Consider the following 24,031-nt stretch of genomic DNA (forward strand, 5'->3'; position numbering starts at 1 on the left):
GAGGAGGCAGTGGAGACAGCTCCAGCATTACAGGCTCTTGCATTTCCATCAATTCCCGCTATTTCCTGCGTGCAGCTCCTCTCCTCACAGCCTACCACGCAGCTGCATTCCTTTAGCCCAAGGCTGTGCAATTGCCCGAGATACTGCTTAGGGGTTACTCCAACACCCACACCTGCTTCACTCCTTCCCACTGATATAAGGGGCTGTGATGGGCACCAGATTGAAAGCCCCAAGAGCAAAAGCACCCAGTACAATCTAGGGAGCAGCAGTGCCTCCCTCATCCCGCCTCTGGAAAGTATCCTACACCATTTACCAACCGCGTTCCTGCAGGAGCAAACCCAACTGCTTCTACTGCTCTAATGCACTCAGCAGCACTGCAGCCATTGCCACGAAGGGGCTGGCAAGGAGGACAGGTCCCTGAGCAGCACCTTCACAGCCCCCCGCAAAGGCTAATCCTGCCAGGAACCCATCCTACCTTGGAGACAGCTGCTTTCCTTCCAGTGAGGAAGAGCAGTGTGAAACATGATGAAAGACAGAAAACACTGTCTCAGTTCAGAGTATATTAAACTACAAAAATCCTGTCATATTTAAAACATTCAGAGGTCCTGCCAAGCACATTCCGTGCCAAGCTTTTGCAAAAACATTGCTGGTCTTCAAGCTAGCAAAGCCCAAGAAGGGGGGGAAGTCTTCTCTCAAAGCCCTGGCTGCATACGGCTGTGTGTCTGTGTTGCACCACACACTTGGCTTCCTGGTGGTCTAACTGCAGGTTAACATGACTTCATGTGCCTCCTTCGGCAGCAGATGCTACAGATTTGCATGCATTTGCCTATTAGTGCCTGTTTCCATAGCTTTGCATGTGGGTCTGGCCTGCCACACGTGTGTGGAGAGAGCACGTGCAGACCAGGGCAGTTCTCTGCTTTTGACAACTGAGGCTGTCATCTGTGAGATCCTCTCCTCACCATGACATGCAGGGTAAGAGCAGGCATGGAAGCCTGTTCTGGAGGATGTACACTTCCAGGCTTTGAGACTACGAATACTTATGGTAATTTAGGGCATATTTTCTTAGTCACTTCACCCTTGGAGTGCAGAGGAATAGCTATTGGATTGTACCACAGCCAAGCGCCCTGTGAGCCAGGCACCGTGTCTGGAGCAGGTTTACACCACCCTGCTGTGGCCCTGCCTGGGGAGTTTACTAGGGGTTCCATTCCCCTACAGCCCTTTCCGTGCTGCTGGACTGGTGCAACGGAAGAAACTCGAGCTTAAGATACATGGCCCCATGCACGGGCAGACCTCACCCAGCGCTATGGGACTAGTGGCTCTCTGCTCTGATGCTGAGCTGCCCAAAAGGGTTGTGTAATTTGTGGGGCCCAGAGGTTCCACCTGCACCCCAAGGACCAGAGCCCCTCTTGGCTTGAACTGTACATAGATTATCTTTATTACAGGACTGTTATGTTTGCACAGTTTAGTGATTTAATATCAGTTTAAAGCCTTCTCTGTGAGCAATGCTGTTTGAAGTCATGCTCTCTTTTCAGCCTCAGCTTGCCAAGACTGTAAAATGTTTATTGCTAATGGTGGAAAAGCTTAAAGAAGCCAAGATAACTTTCCCAGGCTGGATATTAAGACTGTTCGGATAAGTAAATGAGTGAAGACTATTACATGGACTTCATTAAATATCAACCAACACCAACAGCCATTCATTTATAACACAACGGCAGGGCGCGGGAGCTCCCAGGAGAAGAGCTGACAAAGGTATGTATCGCATGTGATAGGAGAGATGAACATGAGAAGGGCTGGATTCCCCACGGGGCTCCAGGTGTGGCTCCCAAGGTCAGGAAACACAAGTCCCGACTGAAGCTCCTGCAAAATACTGCAGATTTGGAGCTGATGAAGTGGCAGAGTTGGTGCGGTTATCTCCTCTCGGCTGGGGAGGGTTGCATGCATGTCGTGCAGTACGTCCTTCTCCCTCCTGCAGCTGTGGGTAAGGACAAAACTCTCCAACTAGGGGAGACTGTCGGTGCCTGGATGTTTGTTTTCCGTTTTTAGCTTTTACTTCCTTATAGACAGGTTCTGCCTTTACTGGTTTCTAGTCACAGGATGCCAACACCAGTTAAAAGTAAATTATAGAAACACTTGCTGCTATTCCTGTGATTTCATGTGCCAGTACTTTAAAACTCCCCCTATAACTTGAGTTGGTGTTTGAACCCTTCATTTCCATTCACCACCTACCACTCTCTTCAAATTAACATTCCCCACATAAGAAGTGAGGTAAGGTAGTTACTTTATTTGCGGACCATCCCCAACTTACATTTCACCTCCAGTCCTTCTTCACTACACAGTATTTTCACTTTTACCTTCCTTCCTTATTCTCTCTTACCTGCCCTAAGACTCTTGCTCTTATTTTAATATCCTTTTTCACATCTCAATGTGATTGCTACTGATTCTCACTTGCTTCCTGCCCTTCTTGTCCCCCAAAGCAGAGATTCCTTCACACGTCACTCCTTTCAAACATCCCCGCTGACTCCTAACGCCCTGTTGCAGCAGCTATTAACCAGTCAGCTCTGGAACTACCAGCTCCTTGCTAAATTTTCCTCCCTTGTTTAAGGGGTGCAAATTCCAACCAGATTTTGCAATCTGTAGCATAAATTCCTGCTTGCAGTTCCAGTATTTCCCAGCTGTTTGGTGTTTTTAAGCCTTTTCTCAGATCAGCCTTGACTCCCTGCTAATTTCAGCAATTAGCTGGGTCAGGTGTACCTGGGAACCTCCTTCAGCTGTGAGGCCACAGACCAGTCTCCCCAACACACACCCCCTCCCTCTCTCCAGAGGGATGACTCCTACCCAGAGACAGCTCCCCCGAAACCGCATCTGCATCTGCCAGCTTCAGGCTCTTACCTCTGCCCTGGGACTCCAGGTCTGTGCCCAGCAGCTGCATGAATGGAAACAGGAGCAATGTAAGGTCTCTTGTCCTCCTGAGGTCCCTTCCAACCTCATTTATCCCATGATCTACTGCAAAGCGCATGGAGCAACATCATCAACAGGTCTAATTCACACAGATCCAAACTGGTCCCAGCTTAGGGCACCAACTTGCCAGGCTGCACCCAGCTCTGAGCTGGGGGAGCCAAAGCAGGGCTGGACTGGAACATCAGCACGGGGTTGATTCAATGTACTCCCCTTCTCTGAAATGTCTCTCTGCAGGTAGACACCTGTGGCACACTCAATTTGCTGCCACACCGGGATATCTCTTGCCAGGCATGGCATCACTGAAATATTTTCCATTTTGGAAGGACGAAAACTTGGAAGAGAAATAAAACAGAGCTGAATCTCAGATGCTGCAGAAAGGCCTTGTTTCCCACCGTGGGCTCCTGGGGTTCTCTTTGTCTAGCTATCACTGACTCCCTCTCCTGGCTGAAAACACGGGTTACAGTCGAGAGGAAAGAGCAGAGCGCTCGGAGCTCGCAGGGACAACTCAGCTGGGGAACGGTCCCCATCAGGATGCTGAGCCCGTTTTGCAATCTCACTCTGCGTCCATTGATCAGTGGGGTTAAACATGTTATTTTTTCCCCACCCTCCACAGAACTCCCTGTTGAACTCTTTTTAATGCAACAAGCCTGGGAGTGGCCATCTTTTTTATTTTTATTACAAATTCCATGCAGAGAGGTCAGGCATCACCGTCTGAACTCCTGTAGGATGTAGCTTTCTGTCCTCTCAAAAACCAAACGAAAAACAGCAAAAAAAATTATTAGCATTTTGTCCCTCTGATGGCATTTAAATTCTGGCTGCAGCCAGCATGTCTCTTGGGCCCCAGTCCCATCACAACGCAGGAGCCAGTTGTGCTTGCCTGGGCCCTGCTTTGAAGCTCCCCTAGCTCTGACCAGGTAATTCTGTGTCTGCTGTGAGGACACTCTCTCCTGCATTCTCTGCTCTCTACATTGGTTTCCAGTACACTGTAGAGTTAATCCCATTCCTTCTCTTTGAGTGCTGCACAAATTTCTAGAAGATCAAGTAGAGCTTGTGGATGAACATGAGGTTTACAGGAAACGTGGCTGAAGGACACTTCCAGAGGTTGTCTAGTACATTGCATTCTGCCCTTGCCCTAGCTTTCAGCTGGCTGGGGAGCTCTGGCTGGCAGGGAGATGCTCCGGGGCCCACAGATGGTGCCATGGCCCCATTCCCAGCCACCTTCCTCCTCACTTCGCAGCCCTGGAGGTCGCTGCTGTCTCAGATATCGGCTTGGGCCCAGACGGGGAAACGAAGGCCCAGCCTGGGCAGGGAGAAACCCTGAGGACATGGCAGGTCACCACCCCAGCACTCCTGCTCTCGAGGGTCAGCTCCGGGGGGCTTAATGCACATATATATATATATAAAATATATATATATATATAATTGTGCCTGATTGCCCCGCCGTACTCAACACTGGTGAGGCCGCACCTTGAGTATTGTGTCCAGTTTTGGGCACCTCAAGTACCTCGTTTCCCTCACGCCGCATCGCACGGGTGCCAGAGACAGGGGAAAACCCGCATTTTCGGCCCACGGCCGAACACCCCGGCGCTCTCACGATCGTTTCGCCCGACGAGGGGAGGTTACCGGGGAGAAGGGACCCTGCGGCACCCGCCGGGCAGAGCTCCGGGCCGGCACCGCGGGGCCCGCAGCGCCCGGGCGGCACCGCGCATGCGTGGCGAGTGCGTCATTTCCGGGCAGCCGCGGCAGTTCCGGGGCGCTGCTGCCTGGAGACGGCGCTGCTGCGCGGGAGCGCTCCGGTACGGCGGCGGACCCGGGGAGGAGATGTGGGGCTGGGGTGTTGATGGGGGGGCGCTGCGTGATGGTGTGGGGGCCATGGGGCTGAAGGGCTGTGTGGGGTTAATGTCGGAGCTGAGGGGCGGGGCGGGGGGTGTGTGGGCTAATGTCGGAGCTGAGGGGCTGTGGGGGGGGGTGGGGGGGGGGCGGGCGTGTGGGCTAATGTCGGAGCTGAGGGGCTGGGGGAGGTGTGTGGGTGTGTGGCGGGGGTGGGCTAATGTCGGAGCTGAGGGGCTGTGAGGGTGTGGAGGGTTAATGTCGGAGCTGAGGGGCCTTAATGCTGTTGCTGAGGGGCTGTGGCGGGGTGTGCAGGGGGATGATGCTGGAGCTGAGGGGCTGTGGGGTGTGCGGGGCTGATGCTGGGGCTGTGGAGTGTGTGTGTGGGTAGTGCTGGAACTGAGGGGCTGGGGGGGCCTCCTCGCCCCTGTGCCCCATTTGGTGCCCGGAGCACTGGCAGGGTGCAGGGGGCTCCAGTGCTGTTTGCAGGCAGATGCTCAGGCTATTGGGGCACAAACCAAGGATTTGGGGCCCTCAGCCGTGAGAAAAGTGGGGAGGGAGTGCTGCTCCCTGCTGCCAGCTCCTCTGCAGAAGCCTGCCCGTGCACGTCCTGCACAGCCCAGGCTGTAGCGAGATGGAGCACATCCCTGTGAGTGATCCCAGTGCCCCAGGGTCTTCCCCGAGGAGCCTGGGGAAGGCGTGGCAGAAGTAAGCGATTGAGCTGCAAGAGGGAAGCTGGTTACATGGGACAGGTATTATTCTGAGAGACGATTCCTGTGTGACACCCAGGAATGGTATCGTGTGTTGTGAGTGACTCTGAATAGGACTAGCTCAGGAAAAAAAGGCGTATTTTTCCCTTCCAGTCCCAGGTCAAGCTACAGGAAGTACGCCAGACTTATAATTTTATAATTTGTCACTCTATCCACTTGCTACTGAATTTGGAAATTCAGCTCCTACTTCAGAAATATTGGCAGCACACTGCAAACTAGATTAAGCCTACCTTAATACCCATGCGGTGCTGGCATAAGAGCCTGTAATTTTCTCACCTGCTTATCCAGTCTGTGAACTGCAGCCATTTCTTATATTCCTGAATGCTGCTCCTCCTGAATTGCTCAAAACGTTCACTTGGACAGACATGCTGATTGACATACGTTTTTGCCAGAGAAGTTAATGAAAACTCCCGTCTGTCTGGGCTCAGCTAGGAGAGTTTCTCAGAAGAGGGTGTAATTTGACCAAATGTGAGAATCCTGCCTAACAGGAATATGTTTGCTTTAGTTTCCAATTTGACATAGGAAATAAACGTTAAGGCAAATTAAACTCTGTATTTTTTAATGAAGCTTTGTAATTCTATATTTTAATTATTATTTTTTTTATTTGGTTAAGTTTCATCTAAGGTTGTTTTCTACCTGCTATGCAGGATAAAGAGATTAGAGAAACCTGCACTTTCTAATCCTAGGAAGAGAATTAAAATGTCTGAACTGTACTTCTAGCTGCAGTGCCGATCCTTGCAAGGGCAGTCTTGTCACTAGGGAAATGGAAGGATGTAGGATATAATAAATATGTAAATAATAAATAAGCTTGGTACTGCATGGGATTGTTTGTCATGTGTAGCACTTGGTTTTTGACAGATCCCTGCTACACTATGTCAGGAGACAGTGACTGCACCAGGACAAGTCCGTCAGCGGGGTCTCCATCAGACAATGAGTTCTTGCCAGATCGGCCAAAGTATGTTTGCTCACTGTCTCCTGATCTCATTACCAAAGCCCGGGAAGAGCTCCAAGAGAAACCTGAATGGAGGCTCCGTGATGTGCAAGCGCTCCGAGATATGGTGTGCAAAGACTATCCCTCCCTGGGGACCTGCCTGGACGATGCTTTTTTGCTAAGATTCCTCAGAGCCAGGAAATTCGATTATGATCGAGCGCTTCAGCTTCTGGTGAACTACCACACCTGTAGGAGGAGCTGGCCTGAGGTCTTCAACAATTTGAAGCCGTCCGCAATAAAGCCTGTCCTAGAGTCTGGTTTTGTCACTGTGCTGCCTCGTCTGGACCCAGAGGGACGCCATGTCGTCTGCATCCGTCCAGGTATTGAAATGCATTAATGTCTTTGTTCTCCATCTTTGAGGTGTGTCTGAGCAAAAAATGTGTTTCCTGCTCTCCTGTGAGCACTGGTTACTTACACAAAGAATGTGGGTTCCCTTTGAAACTGGAGAAGTTAACTTGTGAAGGAACATGTTTGCCGTTAGCCAACGTTATATCAGTTCCTTTTCCTGTGTCAGCAATAACTGCAGTTATGTCAAAACAAAAATGCAGTGAGGTGGGTTGATTAAATATTAGATGATTCAAGAAAAATTATTGTGTAGTAACTCAAATTGAAACAGGGCTGCTGGCCTACAGTTAGAAGCTTGTAATTTGCTTTGACAATAAGTGGAGAGAGGAGCCTGTGGCTTTGACTCCCGTGTAAACAATCAGAGCCTTCCGTGTGCTTTTGGTGCTGCCAGGCTTGCTGTAAATTTCTCTTCATTCATTCTCCTCCTTTCCATTTACCTGCTTTCTTTCTGAGCTGAAACTGCTTCTAATAAGCTGTGCTGGGTGGAGAACGGGGTTCTTAAAACCATTGCCTTTGCTCCCTGAAGTAAACATGAGTTGCCATTTATCCCTTGCTTAAGAAAGGCTGCTCTCAACTAGGACTGTGGCTATTAAAGACTAACTTTTAAGAGTCCAGGAAAATAGAAAATCAGTTTTTGGAATGTGTATTGTTAGCTTATATTTACTCTCCGACTTACCATCCATGTCTTGTAACCTCAGACAGATGGACACCCAGTAATTATCCGATTACTGAGAACATTCGTGCCATATACTTAACGTTAGAAAAACTCATTCAGTCCGAAGAGACCCAGGTGAATGGAATTGTAATCCTGGCAGACTACAAAGGAGTCAGCTTATCTAAGGCGTCTCATTTTGGTCCTTTTGTAGCCAAAAAAGTGATTGGAATTCTTCAGGTAAGACCTGAACTGGTGGGAAAATAAGCTTGTGCATTGTAAATGACTGCTGCTGTGTCTAGAATTCTTGACTATGTCACTGGAAAGTTAAGCATCTTGGCTTTTACGAGCAGAGTTAAAACATGTCTCTGCCCAACCAGTTTCTCAGACCCTTGCCAACTTACCTCACTTGCTTTTTTTTTGACTTTTACATCCCTAAAACTAAATTTGCATTAGAAATGCAAACTTTGAGTTGGAACAGAAAGAAGTAGTTCTGCTTGGTAGTGGTAAGGGAGAGAGAGAGAGAGAGAGCAGTGAAATACGGTTAGAGAGAAGACACTGTTTTGCCTGAATGCCGAGAAATGGCTCGTTACTTAAATGGTTCCTGTCAGCCAAGATGGAGCAGGTCACTTGCCACTGGGCGAGTGCAAGTTCAAGTACTGCTGCAAAAATTTTGCAGAGAGGACTTTTGAATGGGTGTGACTTGAGGAGGATTTGAAGGAAGAGAGGCTTCTTCAGCATAGGGGGCAGCAAAAAAGACAGTAATAAAAAGGATCTCTGACTAGATGTTTGGAAGGAAAATGATGGAGAGCAAGTTAGAGCAAGGGAGTCGCTCTAAGTGCATAAGTGGAGTTGTACAAAATAAGAAGGTGAAAGGAGTGAGGAATAACCTGGCCAAAGTGGCAGGAAGGTCTGATGATCTTAGTTGATGTTTTAGTGGGCTATCTGGAGGAGTGAGATGAGGAAAACTTCCCTTAAATGGGTTCATTCCCTCATAACTTTTATTCTGGCCTGACCTTGCTATGTTCTTTGTTGCATCTGTGGCAGGTGGGGCAGGATAAGGAAGGGGGAATCAGGGGAGTTTATAAAAATGAGACTAGTGAGTTTATGAATGCCTATATAAGAACTCAGTCCTTTAAATTATGATCTAAATGTGTCATTTAATTGTCTGAACCCACATATAATTTGTACAAATAAAGTGATGGGTATCCTGCTGTTATTAGTGGAAGCTATTCACAAAGCAAAAGCTGGGCTTGGTTAAGGACAAAAAGGTATGGGTGGTATATAAACACGTTGCATCAACCTTGCTGAGCTGCATCACTTGTAAAGATCAGTTTCATAAGGAGAAAAATACTCCTGCAGTGCATGTTACCTGCTTTTCCCTCCAAGCATTGACTACTTTGTATATGTAGACCTGGTTATAAGGGAAAGAAACTTCACTCTGGCACAGGAGGCTTTAATTGCCAATCATGAGCTTTTGCCTTGGAAAAATGTTTCTGCAAATAAATTTCTCTGGCAGAAATCCCATAACTAACTTTTGTTTTAAACTGTGTTGTATAGGAGACACAGTGTGTTCTTTTAGCAGCAGAGCCTGTTTGTCTTTTGCAGTTAGCATGACAGAATAGTTGGAATGGCAGAAAAACAGTGATATTTCTTCCTTATATAAAACCACATTTTAGAGTATCTTGGGCACCAAATCTTGTAGTTGGACACACTGTTAGAACCAGCCTGCTCTGGTGCACTCCTCAGAAGCTGCGGTTATCACTTTGTAACTGCATCCTTATCAGGGTTGGGAATACTTGAAGGACAGTGATTACCTAAGTGCCTTTGTCAGGGGAGATGAAGAACAACATAAGAAATGAAGCTTTACTGACAGAAATATATTTCCCAATGCAAAGTTTTCTTGTCTCTTGACTTTATTTTTATGCCCACTGATCTCATTTTAGGAGTATTCCGTATTACAAGGTGCGTTTCTGTTGCCATATTGGTTTATATTGATACCTCACCTCAGATGGAAATTTGGGAGCCAGTGGGTTGTGCTGGCAGTCAGTCTCAGGAGATTTTAAAAAGAGGAAGATGGCAAATGTTTTTAAACTGCATTATAAAAATCTTCTTTACTCTTCAGGATGGATTCCCCATTCGAATAAAAGCCGTTAACATAATAAATGAGCCTCGTATATTCAAAGGCATTTTTGCAATCATCAAGCCTTTTCTGAAGGAAAAGATAGCAAATCGGGTAAGGATTTGTGTCATTTTAACATTAATGCTAGTGTTTGTAAGTTCCTCGCTTGGCCACTGGAATTAAAAACTGTTGAAAAACCTCACAGCTAGAAAAATGTTGGTGCCATTTACTTGATCTAACTGGTCTTTTCTGCTTTAATTTTTAAAAGATGCCGGTTGGTAAAATTCTTCATGAGAGAGAAGCTTTGAGGAATATAATATTGGCATAACATCAGTATGGTTCTTTAGCACACGTGCTATGTATTCGGGACACTAATACCATTCTTGGTGTTGGATTTTCTTGGCAAGTAACACTTGGTTTATGAGATGCTGTCACATGAAATCTGTGTTGCCCCTTCCTTGCTCTTCTCCCTGATGGCACGGCATTAGCATTCTTGCCATAGGACTGGATGTAGTTGCAAAGGATGATGCTTTTTTCCACAAGGATAACTCCTTCCAATCCCATGAACGAACTTGGGGACTAGTTGAATTTGGAACCTCTGTGCAGGCTAGCAAATGTTGTTGCTCTTGCTAGGATTTAAACTGCACTAGACTTGGATCATCTCAAGGCTTCTCTCACTAGTGTGTCTAACTGCACCTGCCCAGTGTTGTATGCTGCCACTTGCCCATAATGTCATCACTTCTAAAATTTGCTCTTTAGCTCAAAATAAGCTTGTTAGTCGACTGTTTCAGTAATTTGCTGTGAAGTGTTTGATATGCACTATTGAAGCTATCTTTTGCCTGCTTCTTCAGTTTTTTCTTCATGGCTGTGATCTGAATTCCCTTCATCAAAACATTCCTCCAGTGATCCTTCCTGAAGAGTACGGTGGTACTGCAGGGAAGCTGGACATCTCTGCATGGAATGAGCTGCTCCTAGCCTCTGAAGAGGACTTTCTGCATGATTTCTCCCAGCTGGTTCTCCCATGTGACAGCTCTCCCCATGACATGCTAGTGAGTGGGGATGCTGATGAAAAGCAATGTGATGATTCTCTGCGAGGCATGAAACCTCAGCTCTATTACTGTTACTAACAAACCAGTGAAAGGAAGTTTTCCTGCACAGTCAAGATCTGTTCTGATAGGTGATGTTGTGAACTCTGCCTTACTCCTAAACCTGCAGTGAGGAACAGACTGCTGAGGCACTTTACACTGTAGAACCAAAGGAAGCTGAAGAGGGTACAAAGGGGGCAGGGCAGAGTTCGGGGAGGGTAAAGGCAAAGAGCACAAGTTACGTAAAATGCTTGAGGTTCATCAACCTCGGTGTGAATGATGCAAACTGGCCTATTCTTGCTAATGATAAAGAAAACAAAAATATTGCAGGATGGTAAGCTTGATAGTTTCTTACCCCCTCCCAACACAGATGGAAAAGTGACAAGAATGATTTACTAGCCTTGTGACCATCTGTTCCCTTCCCCTTCTGCAAACACCAGTAATCCAAGACAAGAAAATTGCTTTTGAACCCTGCAAAATGTACTTCTGTCAGTGAAGATTGCTTAAAAACATGAAGTCTAACTTGGCCTGTCAATGATATTTGTCTCAAATTAATATACAGAAAAACTTTCTTATCCATGAATACCAGTATGGAGATTATCTCTGAAACTTCCTCACAGTAGGAAAAACTATAACTGGTGGATTAACTACTATAACATCTATGCCAAGGCTTATTATAAACAGGTGCAATCTTCATTTTCAGAAAACAGGAAGTTTTTCAGATTAAGTACTAATGCTTTTGATTAGATAACAGCTTCAAATAATGAGGTTCAGGACCAAATAAGAAAAAGCTATGTCAGCCACCTTCCCACATTGTCAGTTGTTCTTTTCTTCAGCTGGTTGTGATGAGGAATTGGGTCAGTAACTCATACATACAGTTTGCAAGGAGGCTTTGTAGCAGTTGGCATACGATGTATAGAAGGCAATACTTTAAGACAGCAAGGTGCTGCTTTGGCTTGTTACTTTAGGCAGAATTTGAGTTTAAGTTTGTGAAACCAAATGCAGACAGGCTATTTGAAAGCACATTCTTAAATTTCCTGGCATTGTAGCACTTTGTTCACCGTGCTTGTCTGCTCTTTTGTGCAATTTTACAACTTTGTTTGCAACTTTGTTGACCTCTTCTGTCTTTGGTTGTCAAGTTCCTGTATGAAGTTTGACTTTAATAATCTCTGTAATATTTACCTGTAGCGTGTATGCCTGTGCTTCTAGGTCTTTGTCTAGAGACAGAACTAAGACTCCGATGTCAAATCAGGGTAAGATACCTTTGTCTAAATAAGCTGTTCCCACTCCCCAAGTTCAGTCTGTTTAATGGTCTTGAATTAGAACTTAACTCTCAGCACACTCTTTGCACGTTTTTCTGCACTATAAAATAGTGTGGAGATGGGAAACCTCACTTGGACCAGGAAAGCACACCCTGATACTTCAAGGTGAAATATTTCGCTATTTGGTGAAAAAGAACATCCCTTCTCACTGGAGACTTATCTCTAGAGCACTTTCTCTGGATGAAATCTTTATTTAGTGTCAAGGGTGATTATAGGTACCAGTTATGTTTCTGTAAATATAAAACTAAAGCATCTTGAGAATTTCAGACATTCATTTTTCAAAGTGCCAAACTCTGTTTTGAATGTCTGTCTTCCTCTCAGTCCCCCTACAGCACGGTTGCACTGCCAAAAAGAGACGCCTCTACCACCATAATGACTTCCTGATCTGGCAGCAGATCTTATCTTGGTTATCCTTATCCTAGGGGTAGCAAATGCCATACCTGTTATCTGAGCATTATAAAAGGAGACTGGGTTTTGGAAAGGGGTGAACCATAAAGCTTTTTTCTGGGTAGCAGTTCAGAATTTGTGGGAGCAAGGAACTCATCACTTGAACTGCTTTAGATTAAAGGTGGGAAGAGATGAATTTTCCTCACTGAAAAATCTGACTCTTCCTACCTTTGTAAGTCAATTCTTTTTCCTCTTTGGCTATTACCTGTAGTGCTGGGGGGAGAAACACCTTACCATTTTCATTTACTTAAAATAAGGTAAAAGAGTACTGCTAGCCATTTCCTCCTCATTTCTGAGCAGAACATGCTGCGTGTTTTGCAGAGATTAATTGAGTTTTTTGTGCCACCTAGCAAGACAGTGGCACACAGCACCAGGACTTAGAAAGGTAAGTGGCTGCCCATGCCCTTTAACTGCCAGAACAGAGAGGGTGGTATTTATGTTGTTTTAGTGCCTCTTAGTTCCAGACACAATGTACAACAAAAAATGGATGGACCATTTTTCCCAGAGGTGAAGGCATGACTGGTATTTGATATTCTTTCCTTAATTGTGCTGCAGGGTTTGAAGTTAACCTATAAGAACAGAACTACTTTGTTCTCCTTATGTAGCTACTAGAGAGCGAGTTTGAATATTCAAAATTCAATTTAGTGTCCTTCAAAAAGAAAAAAAATCTAGTGGTGTTCAGGAGAAGGCTGTGGAACCTCTACAGAAACCAAACCTTTTTTCAGGCTTTTATATTCTCTTGCATGCCTTAAATAGTAGGCAAACTAGATCCATCTCTCCCTCCCCTTTTCTCCTCTGCTTGCAGAGAAACTAAGAATAAAACGTATGAGTTAAACATAATAGATAAGGCTACATTATCAATGCCGAAAATAGCCCATGCTATGCCTCCAGAACTTCTTTTTCTTAAAGCTGGCTGCTGGGCAGTTGATGTCAGGATGCTTGAACTAAGCCAGGCTTACCTTTATCAAGCATCTAACTGCTACTTCTAATTTGCTCTTTCTTGGCTTTAGAACTCAGAGAGTTGCAACTTTATTGAGCTGTATCCTTACCTTTTTCAGGTTTGTAACCAGTGCTTGGCTTGTCATAGAGAAAGAACAGCTCTGTCTTATATGTGCCTGACTACTGAGCTGAGAATGCTCTTTGAGCTTTGGCACTTACTAGCAGAGAAATCAGTTTGTTCCCAAAATTTCTCATGTCAGCGTTTGGAAAATAAACGCTCATTTTAAGTATAGAGTCTCCTTATCTGCAAGTCAAGAGATAAGAAAAGCTTACAGGTTTGTTTGTTTTCCACTTGAAATAACTATTTCCAGAGGTTTTTTTATATGCCTTGCCCAGTACATAAGCCCTACTGCCAAATCCAACATGTAATAAGGAAAAATAGTTGAACTGCACTGGGCAGCCATGGCTTTTAGCATTAAGTGGGACAAAAGGTAGCTGCATACTGTACATAAAAGTACTTGAATTTATACTTTTGCAAATGGGTGTTACAAACCCTGAGGTATTTTCAGGAATTGCGTGACGTATTGTTTTTGTTAAATCTCATTTTGGCATGAGTTAATCATAGTGTTAGTCAAGCTAATAATTTTGCCTCCTATTTTATGTGGGCCTAGAGGTGTTGGGTGGTTAAGTGTACATCTTATTTTGACAAAATTTATTTTTATATTGCATTTTATAAAATGGAGTGGTCAAAATGTGTAAATTTTATGATGCATGACTGGGTGATTAAACACATTGTAACAGCTGCTAATTTGTTATTTTAAATATTTTTGCCTTGTGTTGTCTTGGTGTATTTTAATGTAAGTCAATAGTGACATTACTTAGTCCCACATGTTACATTAGTCAAAAGTGTTGCTTTCTACTGCAGAACTAAGTTTTAGTTGAACAACTGTACCTGAGCAACTTCAAGAGAGAGGAGCTGACATCCAACTGCACACTGCAGCAGCTAACTAGCATTTTAATCATTGGATGCAGTATTTTGCATTGCAGAATAACTGCTGCTTCTTAACACTTCTCAAAAGAGCTGGGACAGTTTCAGTAGTTAGTCCACTTTATTCAAATGAGTTTACAGTGCAAATGCCTTAGTGTCAATAATAATAATTCTTTTTGTAAGCAATCAATTAGAAGCTTTATTTTTCCACTGTAATCATAAAGTTGTTTAAGCTTTATGCTTATACACTTACCACTCAATATTTGGCAAACATACTAAAAAAGAAGTTGCCCTTAGGAAGGGCAAGTTTGTTCTTAAAAGGCATTAGAGTTAATCAGTTTTTCAATCTCAAAGTTCTGTTCTTTTGGTGAGGAATAAGGGGGGGGCGGGGAAGGGGTTTGCCGCAACATAGGAAGGTAAGTAAGTGTAAATTTAAATAAAACTTTTACAGTTGAATGTAGAAGTCAAGCAGCATGGCTTACGCTTTCAGGAACTGAAGCCTTAGCATACTAGTGCATTATGCTGAATATAATTGTTCTTTAAAATATATTACTTCATATTTAGCTAAATGTTACTTCTATTCAATAGAAAGGTTGTGGCTATTGGACATAACATAAGTCTGTGCTTTAACAGCACAGCTGTAGTGAATTTTAAAAGTGTAGTAATAAGATAACCATGACTGAAGGTTAAAATAGAAAGATAACTGATGATAATTTTGATCCTGCACCAAGCATTATGCAATACATAACTTTCTATCCACCTGCATGTTAACATAAGAAACAGTAACGTGGACAGTGTAACTAAAGCAATACACAAACATTTTGGCTTTCAGCAAAAAGCTCTCCACTTTTGTAAGCTCAGACAGGTGCAGCAATTTAACTGAAGTCCCTATTAGTAAGGACAAGAGGAGCCACTAGGGTCCAAAAATAGAGAAGGAGACAAAGCCAGCTGGAGGTTATCTTCATCCACACAGCTGGCCAGGTGCTTGTCATTGTCTTAAAATCTGCATCAGGGCTAAAAAGTAAAGTAGTCAATTAATAGATACAGAAGGCACCTTCCATTATTCCTTGCTACCTCTTATATGAATTTGTCCCCATCATTTGGGACACTCCAGTGCAAAAGCCTTTGAGGGAACATAAGACAACTCAGCCAGCAATAGACTCCTGATGGCTGCTGCTCTGTCAGTGTACTTGCTAATTTATACAATATGGCAGTCCTGGGGAAAACAGTCATAAGCTGCAGCAGCAGAGGATGTGTCCAAGTGCTCCCAACAGGTCTAGGAATTCTTATCTCCATTCCAGTGGCACGTATGGCTGTCCCTGCACATCTTTCCCAGGGTGAAGAGCCAGTAACATTAGGCTGGCCTCTGACAAACTTCACAGGACGCTACCTTAAACCAATTTCCTATGTGTCCTTCCTGCTGCTTGCCTATCTGAAGGATGGCCCTTTCTGCCCTTGCAGCTGAGAAGCAGTCCGCTAGGACTACAACAGATGATTTTACCTTTTTATGTCTTAATTCAGCAACATAAAATTGAGAAGGCACAACTCTAATGTAACTGGGATAGGGACAACACCTTAACCAGCTTGGCAGGAGCAGGCTATATGGCAGGACTCTCCACCTAGAAACACTGGCTGGCACATACAACCCATCGCTTTCTGTCTTGCTCTTACCTGTACCAGTTTGTGAGTGTCATCATGATGTAAAGAGAGGCGAGACAGAGCATGAAGTGAAAGAAGGTGTAGTTGTACTGAACACCATCCTTCTCGTTATCCATGACACGGCGCACTTCTCCTTCCTCTGCAGCCCCGCTGCCTGTTCCCGCAGTCTCCTCCAGAATGGCACTGTCACTCCCAGACAGTGTCAGCTTGTTCACCTGGCTGTTACTTGAAGAGCGAATGCTGAAGTGTAACCAAAAGATAGACATAGTTAAAAACTCCTTTTTCAGTTAGCTATGTTTGCTAATAAAGCAAGCAACTGACCACAGTAAATGTCGGGGACTAGCAAATAACAATTTTTAAAATCCATCCGGAAACACAGGAATTTCCTCAATGAGATCTGTTTTCAACTGAGCTTTTGTTAACCTAATTAAATAGTGTTCCTAGTCCAGGTCTTATAACACATTTTGTTCTGTTATCTGAATTGGGCTAATAAAGCCTATCCTCATCCACAACACAGACCACAGTTTTATTAGCCATATTTAGGCTTGGGCTGAGAGAGCAGCTGGATATTAATAAATGCAGGTATATTTTTCACTAGACCCCGATTCAAAAAAAAAAAAAAAGCAGACAAATCACAGTTGTTTGTTTATCATTTGATAGCAGTGCAGGTCCTACCTGGAATATAAGAGGCAAAGGACAAAGATAATCAATCCAACAACACTCTGGGCATCCCACCACTGTAGGGACTTGGGGGGAGCTGGAGTAGCAGGTACAACAGTGGTATTTGCTGGAGCAACTGTGGGAGTAGCTATCTGGATAATGATGTTCAGCAAACTTGGGTTACAGTTTCGTTCTGAAAGAGATTTCAAGGCAGATTAAAGAGAGATGAGCTTTGACAGCATTTAGCTAACAAAAGACGGCAGACAAGTTTGCAATTTTCCATTCCCTCTAACTCACGATCTCTCTGATACCCCAGAGGCAGCAATGGCATGGACTACTTTTTCTTTCTGGGAGCTAGGCAAGGGTGTAATAAATAAATACAATTATCATGCCCTGACACTGTTTCCCCCCACCCTAATACCCCAGCTTAATTCTGAAAAGAGGCAATTTGATGGTTTCAGTAATATCAGCTCTACTGCCTCAATTTTATCTGGACAGATCAGCAATCCTCACACAGTGAGCTCTAATAACTATGAGCCCCATCATCAGCTTCTGCTTTCACAGCAGAATCTGTTCCTCGAGACAGCCTGTTGCTTACCAGGCTCATTGGACATGGCTGACCAAGTGAGATACATGGTGTAGAGCGTGATGACAGAGGACTGGAGGAGGCCAGAGTAAGTATGATGTTCCTGTTCAAAGACAGAATAGCAAGACAAGGTCAAAAGGGCAAGTTTTACCTATAGTTGGATAATTTTACCCTACTGCCACAGACTCAACAGTTACTAGCATGCAAAACTTTATATTTTAGAAATGCATTGGGCTTTGTTCTATGTTTAAAAGACTGGAAGAAAATCCTTAGAGTAATACAATTTATGTAGTGAGGAACTCAAACATAGAAGGAATAAGCAAACCAAATTCAGTTTTTCTGCACCCAGGATTTGGTTATGAGTTCTTACTGAGTTAATCCCGACTTCCTAAACAAGTTATGGAGATACAAATGTAGCATGGGATTTATTTGAGCAATACCAAGTTCAGAATCAAGTAACATGCAAGCTTCCTCTCATATTAAACATGCTTAACCATAATTTCAAAGCCACAGTATTAAGCCAATAAATTCCCATCTTATTTTGCTTTTCCCTAATGGGTTTCTCTGTTCTGTCAGAACCTTCACCACTAAAACCACACCAGCAGTCCTCCACATGGAAACAAAGTCCAAAACAATGTTAGCCAAAAAACGCCTATCTTCAGGAAATAGTCACTACTTAGCACGTGGGTTTCAGAGCAAGATTATTTTTTTAAAATGTTCCTAGCTAGCATAGCTATGATAGCCAAATTTTCAAGTTCTTATGTCTGACTGAACTGGTACTACATCTTTGTTACTTCCCTGCTTTGTATTTCAGAAGAAAATAGCAGAGAAAAATAATACCTGAACTTTTGGAAGGACAGAAACAACGGAGACAGCAATGCACAGGATGATATTAATGCCTATGAAGACCTTGTTCTCAGTGCAGTCATCAGGCTTCGTGTAGAAAATACAGAAAAGCACAACAAAAACCAGCGACAAGGCATAGAACAAGCTTGTACAGGACAGCAGAGCTGGAGGAAAAAAAATTAACTGTTAAAATACACATGTAGTTTATCAGTACATCTAAGGTGATGGGAGGGGATGTAATGGGAGAGTCCCCCTTCCTCACTTGGAGGTCTAGTTCAGAAAACTAGGCGAGCAGAACGCATTTTTATTAGGTATGGCTAAATTTCTGCTTTGGCTCACTAAGCAGCATAGCTCAGAGGAAAGCCAATGCTGCCATCAGGGGAATAAGACCTGCCTTTCAGCGGCAGTTTAATTGGTTTAACTGATGTCAAGCCACACTGTCAAAATGAGAGTGCTTTTTGCACACTTCTCATGGGCTATTTATAAGCCTTGAATTCACCCTTCTGTGCTAGAGGACACTCATTTTCATTTCCATTCTGCTATGTTCTTTATAAGCTACAAAATGCTGTTGCAGCATTCATAGCTATGAGCAAAGAACCACAACAATTAGCACTTTGTAATTTAGTGGTCAGCTCAGGAACGTGCGCTAAGGCATGCTTTGTGTTGTACTGCAGCCACTGTCATTGACGTAACGGACTTCCCGAGGACCTCAGGAGGGGAGGTGGCAAAGCAAAGTCGAGTTGAAGAGATCCAGGCTACTATTCTGCACCCACACTGCAAACTAGGCAAGTGTTGTTAATTATGACTGTTGGATCTGCTAATCACAAGCCTAAAATATTGTGCATTTTATTTCGTGAGAAAAAAAGCAACACTGCAGCTATTAGTTCCAAATGTTTGCAGTAGTAACTCAAGGAGACTGTGGAGTGTAATTCTAGGTACGTCTGCAAACTAGCAAGTGACATTCTGCAGAGTATTGTCCAGCAGAAACAAATCCTTTACCGGTTAAGATTCCTACCTGCATACCAGCATTTAGAATTTCCCTCCTCCATTTTCTTAACCCAGCTCTCATTCCAGGAGTGAGCAAAGTCCACAAGAAGCACCAACTGGATAAGAATGAAGACGACGGCTCCAAAAACACCAATAGCAAACCAAGCTAGAAAAGGGAGCAAGAAAAACAGGGTTAGCTTTCATCATTTCCATGCTACCCTAGTTTAAAAAAAATAAAAAGCTCCTAATTATACTGCAGAAAAATAATGAAAAAATCTGAAACTATATTTAGAAATGCAGTTGCTCTTAATCACTTTGGCCTCCATCCTGCAGAAACACGCAACAAGTCCCAGCTATAGAAGGGCGCAGCCTATGCTAGTCAAGCTGAGCATAGGCATGTTTAGCCCAACGTGTTTCCAGAATGAATGTAAGATCTAACACAAGACACCTTCGTGTACATAAGTAGCATCATGCCACATTTCTGTGAGGATCAACAACCTTTTCAAGTTCCTGTGATGTGGCCAGACAGTAAAGGTTTCTTGCACAGATTTTTCAGAGGCTCTAGGGAAGCATTTAGCACTTGCCAGTTCTGAGCTGCCTCTAATCTTGAGAGTGGCAAAAGACTCAGCCCAGTACCGATTGTGTCATGGAGTACCAAATTATTAGTACATGACACTTCTGCACTTGAAAAGAGATTGCTTATTGTCATAACTTCAGTTGGTCACCAAAATACCGGATCAACTAAGATACTCTAATGAAGTAGGACAGAATCTGTGTCTTCTACAAGATAACTTTCACTATCACAACTATAGCCTGGTAAGTCTGAGAAAAGGTTTGAGTTTATTAGACAGAATTCCAGGATGACATATTAACTGTACCTCTTGTGAAAGGCCCCTCAGGAATGTAAAATGCTCCAACCATGATAGCCACAATGGCAGCTATTTTGAAGAACCAGAACCTTTAAAAGAAGATATAAGTTGAAAATACTGGTTTTATTTTGCACACAATGGTCATATTTTACATGATCTGTAAGCAGCTTGCTGTACATAGATGAGTGTCTAAATTTAAAGAAACAAAAGTTGTGTTCAGTGGGATTACAGATAACAATGTTCACCAAATCAAGGTGAGAGGGTGAAGCAAAGGTCAATACATTGGAGACACGGACAGACAGAAACCTCAAAGTTCATCAAAGGCAAATACAGAGCATTGCACCTGTGACAAAAACTGCATGCAACAGGACAGACTGGGGGCCGACTAGCTAGAAAGCTGTGCTGAAAGAGGAGCTCTTGCTCCAAGAAACAGAAGGTGAGTCATGAGCTCATCCTTGCAGGGAGGAAGGCTAACTCTGCGCTGTTTAGCTTGGAGAAAGAAAAAGGGAGATCTGATTGCTGTTTTCAACTGCTTAAAAGAAAGCTGTGAAGAAGACAAAACCAGACTCTTCTTGCAGGTGCACAATGAAAGGACAAGAGGCAACATATGCAAGTTGCAAAAAGAGAAACTAACATTAGATATTGCAAAAAATTGCACAGGTTTCACAGAGAGGTCAAAGCATCACCCACCTTTGAGACATTCAAAATTCAACTAGACAAGACCCCAGATAACCTGCTCCACATTGGTCCTGCTCTGAGCAGGGGCTTGGATCAGATGTTCTCCAAACATTCCTTTCAAATTAAATGACTCTATGATAATTCAGTCTCCTATCCCAGAACTAACCCAGTTAAGTCAGTGAATCAGAAATCAGAAACCAGTTTCTGCTGGATTACCAAGTCAGACTGGCCTGGTGAATGACCCAATGAGTGCTAGAGTCAGCGCAAGGATGGGGATATAAACTAGCTGAAATCTAGCATCTCTGGAAACACAGAGGGCTGCCCAGAGCACTGCCCTTCCGGTTACCCAACCTCGGAGCATTATCACTACATTGAACATGTTACATAAATAGAAAGCTTTTCAGGAGACTAAAGCGTTACTCTGTATTCAGTTGAAAATAAACTTGTGGATGTCAATGTATGCATAAACAACTCGCCACTGTGTTCAGCAAAGAAACCTGAGAGAATAAACAAGTTGGGAGACCAGACAGCTGGCTCACACACATACCCATTGTGTACCGAGGCTCTAGGATCATTACTTGTTTTCACTTGTATCATGAGCAGAGAGAGGAGAAAGAAGAACACTGCCATGGCAAAGCTGATTCGATACACAGCTCTATATCCAACAAACACATCGCAGCTGACAAAGCCATTCATGTGCGGTATCCGAGTATGAAGCCCTTCATCACAAAATCCAGGTATCTGAGCAAAGACACATTTAGTTGTGAATTTACATCTGCATTTGCAATTACATTAAGTACTCTAACAGCTAAGGCTCTCAGTCAGCTCTCTTCTGGGAGTTCTGATAACAAAAGACCTTGTGCTCAGTCAGCCTGCACAGACCTCATTATCGTCTTTCCCCGTGTCATCACTAAACGCAGACAGGAAGATACCAAAGTAGCAAGATAATGACTGGCTGTCTCCAGGTCTGGTCAGGTTTCAGAGACCAGGCACATACATAAAAAAGTACATTCACTGAATTTGCTATTTCAGCTAGAAGCTGTTCAGTACATGCAATCTCTTAACTCAGGGGACAAAGCACATTTGGGTGTTTCTGTCTCTCATGTAATCCATTCCCAGTAAAGGGAATCAATAGTCACTGGCACAAGTAATGGTTTTGCAAACAGCTAGAAAGAGGCTTTTTCTTCCATACCTTTTTGAGCTGCTGTTCCATCCCTGGTGCCAGCATAATGCAGGCAAGAATGGTACTGAGGAGGAGGAGGAAGGCATAGATAAGACGTGTCACTGTTGAATTCTTGCTGTTGGGACAACATCGGCACAGTAAACACGAGGCACCACTGCACAGACAGGGAATCTGAAGGACAGACAGAACAGTAAGGGCACTCCCCTCGCAGCAGAGCCGGTTTCGAGAGAGGAAAACCCAAACCCCCTTACAGACACCCCACTCCCTGCCGGACCACACAGATAAGCCGTTTCACCGACACTTCTGACTGACATCGTATTTGAAAACACCCGTAAACAACCTGCCTTATCAGCCTGGGCTCCGTTCCCGGGGGCCGGGCTGGGCCGCGCTCACCGACCCCGCCGGGCAAGGCTAGCGACCCGCCTCCCGGCCAGGGGGGGAAGAAGCAGTGTAGCTACAGCCTGGCTGCCGCTCTGCCCCGAGGGGCTGAAGCCGCTCCCGGAGCCGGCGGGACCAGGGTCCTGCCCACAGGCCACGGGAGGGCGGCCAGCGGAAGCACTGGAGCCGGGCCCCCCAGCGGAGGCACCGCTCGGGGCCGGGGCCGCTCCCCAAGGGTCTGACCGTCTGCCCTCGCCGCCACTCACCCAGCTGGCCAGCGAGCAGACCCCCAGCGCCGCACCCATGGCGCCGCTGCTGCCGCCGCCACCGAGCGCCCTCCGGCCACTTCCTGCTTCCGCCCCCACCCCGCGGCGTCAGGCGGCCGCCCTTCAGCGCCGGCGCCGCTCATTGGCTGTCCCCACCGTGCTGGCGCGTGCTGAAGAAGCTGCCCGCCAATGGGAAGGCAGGATAGAGCCGCGCGCGGGCAGGAGGACAGGCGGGGGCGGCGCGGGGAGCGCGCGGGGGAGTTGTTGTTTATGCACATTTCTTCCGCCTCCTCCGACGCGAGGCTGACGTAGGGAGAAGGGACGCTGATTGGTCGGAAGGGTTTGTGAGTAGGCGGTTCCTCCAGCAGCACAAGCCAATGAATGATCCCGCCCTCTCCCGGAGGCCGCTGGGGGCGCTCGGCGGTTGCCATAGCAGCAGCGGGGGCGGGCCGCCGGCATGGCGGCGAGGGCCGGCCACCTCACCGGGCCGGCCACCGGCCCTCCCACCAGGCCGCCCCCGCCGCAGGCAGGGTTCGGGGCCCAACGCATTGCTTTTCCCTGCCCCTGAGCGCCAACAGCCGGTAGTGCGCCCTGGCGCGCCCTGCGCCCCGTCCGCGCGGGTAAAACGGACCCGCCCGGGTTCCTGAGGGGACAAGCCGTGAGCGGGCGCGGTGACAAGCGTCACCTCCGTGCAAAGATTGCGTTGAGGATGTATGAGTTACACCTGCGTCACCGCTGAAGCGCTGACCTCACCGCAGGGGCTGCGGCAACGGGGACGCCCGCGGAAGCCTCACGGATAGCCCCGGGTGGGTCACAGGGGTGCGAGTAATGGCTGTGCTGCTCGTGTGCTGGACACACAGCTGCCATCTCCCTGCCCACGGCCCAGGGGCCTGCTTGGCCTCTTGGAACTCTGTGACTGGGAGGAATCTGTAGTTCATTCCCACTCTTGTCCCATCGTGATACGGACACAAGCGCTCGTGCCGCAGAACTCACATCATGTTGCTGCCCCTTTTTTCCTGCATGCTTTGCTGAGTGCTGAATGGTGTCTGTGAGTTTTGGCCTGTGTGGCGGTGTAACGGGGCTCTGAGTGGAAACAGGAAACCTCCCGAGCCTTTCAGAGGTGGGGTTTCTCCAGGAGATTCTTCACCATCAGTTTACACCGGGCTCAGTCCATATATTGAAGTAAAAGCTAGAGATGTATCTTCCTTTAAAGTGGAAGAAAAGGAGGAGGAAGTACGTGAAAAGAGACATTGTTCTGCCGCGGCCCAGAGCGCAGGGGCCCCTCTGGTTTTGGATTACCAGCACGCTGCCCGACTCGCAGCTTGGAGGAGTTCGAGAGAAACAGCTGAGTGCTGCGCTCCTCATTGCTAAAGCCTGGGAGCAAATGAAATGGATGAGAGGCTGTGAGGATGTAACAGCAGCAAGAAGGTGACAAAAGTCAATACAGAGGTTTAGGAAAGTGGTCTGGAG

The 24,031-nt window shown here is 45.6% G+C and overlaps 2 protein-coding genes across 5 annotated transcripts; one reads left to right on the forward strand and one right to left on the reverse strand.

Moving 5' to 3' along the window:
• The first annotated feature begins 4,686 nt into the window (after nucleotides 1–4,686).
• TTPAL (alpha tocopherol transfer protein like) lies at nucleotides 4,687–19,222 on the forward strand. Of its 4 annotated transcripts, none has more exons than XR_008469060.1 (6): nucleotides 4,687–4,754; nucleotides 6,417–6,869; nucleotides 7,593–7,786; nucleotides 9,672–9,782; nucleotides 10,520–12,006; nucleotides 12,844–12,907. XR_008469060.1 is itself a non-coding variant. In XM_054218919.1 (6 exons), the coding sequence occupies exons 2-6, from the start codon at nucleotides 6,431–6,433 to the stop codon at nucleotides 18,890–18,892; spliced, it is 960 nt and encodes a 319-aa protein (XP_054074894.1). In that variant the 5' UTR covers nucleotides 4,687–4,754; nucleotides 6,417–6,430; the 3' UTR covers nucleotides 18,893–19,222. The 4 variants fall into 4 exon arrangements, 3 of the variants coding, with proteins under 3 accessions (XP_054074894.1, XP_054074893.1, XP_054074892.1); XM_054218919.1 differs by lacking the exon at nucleotides 12,844–12,907 and adding an exon at nucleotides 18,875–19,222 and having other exon boundaries at nucleotides 10,520–10,717; XM_054218918.1 differs by having other exon boundaries at nucleotides 10,520–10,717; nucleotides 12,844–14,269.
• Nucleotides 14,552–22,717, reverse strand: SERINC3 (serine incorporator 3). The gene is made up of 10 exons (XM_054218913.1): nucleotides 22,562–22,717; nucleotides 21,927–22,088; nucleotides 21,282–21,475; nucleotides 20,066–20,145; nucleotides 19,216–19,353; nucleotides 18,195–18,364; nucleotides 17,367–17,457; nucleotides 16,784–16,961; nucleotides 16,121–16,348; nucleotides 14,552–15,463 (listed from the first exon to the last, which is right to left on the reverse strand). Exons 1-10 carry the CDS (start codon nucleotides 22,598–22,600, stop codon nucleotides 15,325–15,327), a joined length of 1,419 nt encoding a protein of 472 aa, XP_054074888.1. The 5' UTR covers nucleotides 22,601–22,717; the 3' UTR covers nucleotides 14,552–15,324.
• Nucleotides 22,718–24,031: the final 1,314 nt, after the last annotated feature.

The sequence above is a fragment of the Rissa tridactyla genome, chromosome 12, assembly GCF_028500815.1.
Source record: "Rissa tridactyla isolate bRisTri1 chromosome 12, bRisTri1.patW.cur.20221130, whole genome shotgun sequence".
In the NCBI taxonomy this organism is placed as follows: Eukaryota; Metazoa; Chordata; class Aves; order Charadriiformes; family Laridae; genus Rissa; species Rissa tridactyla.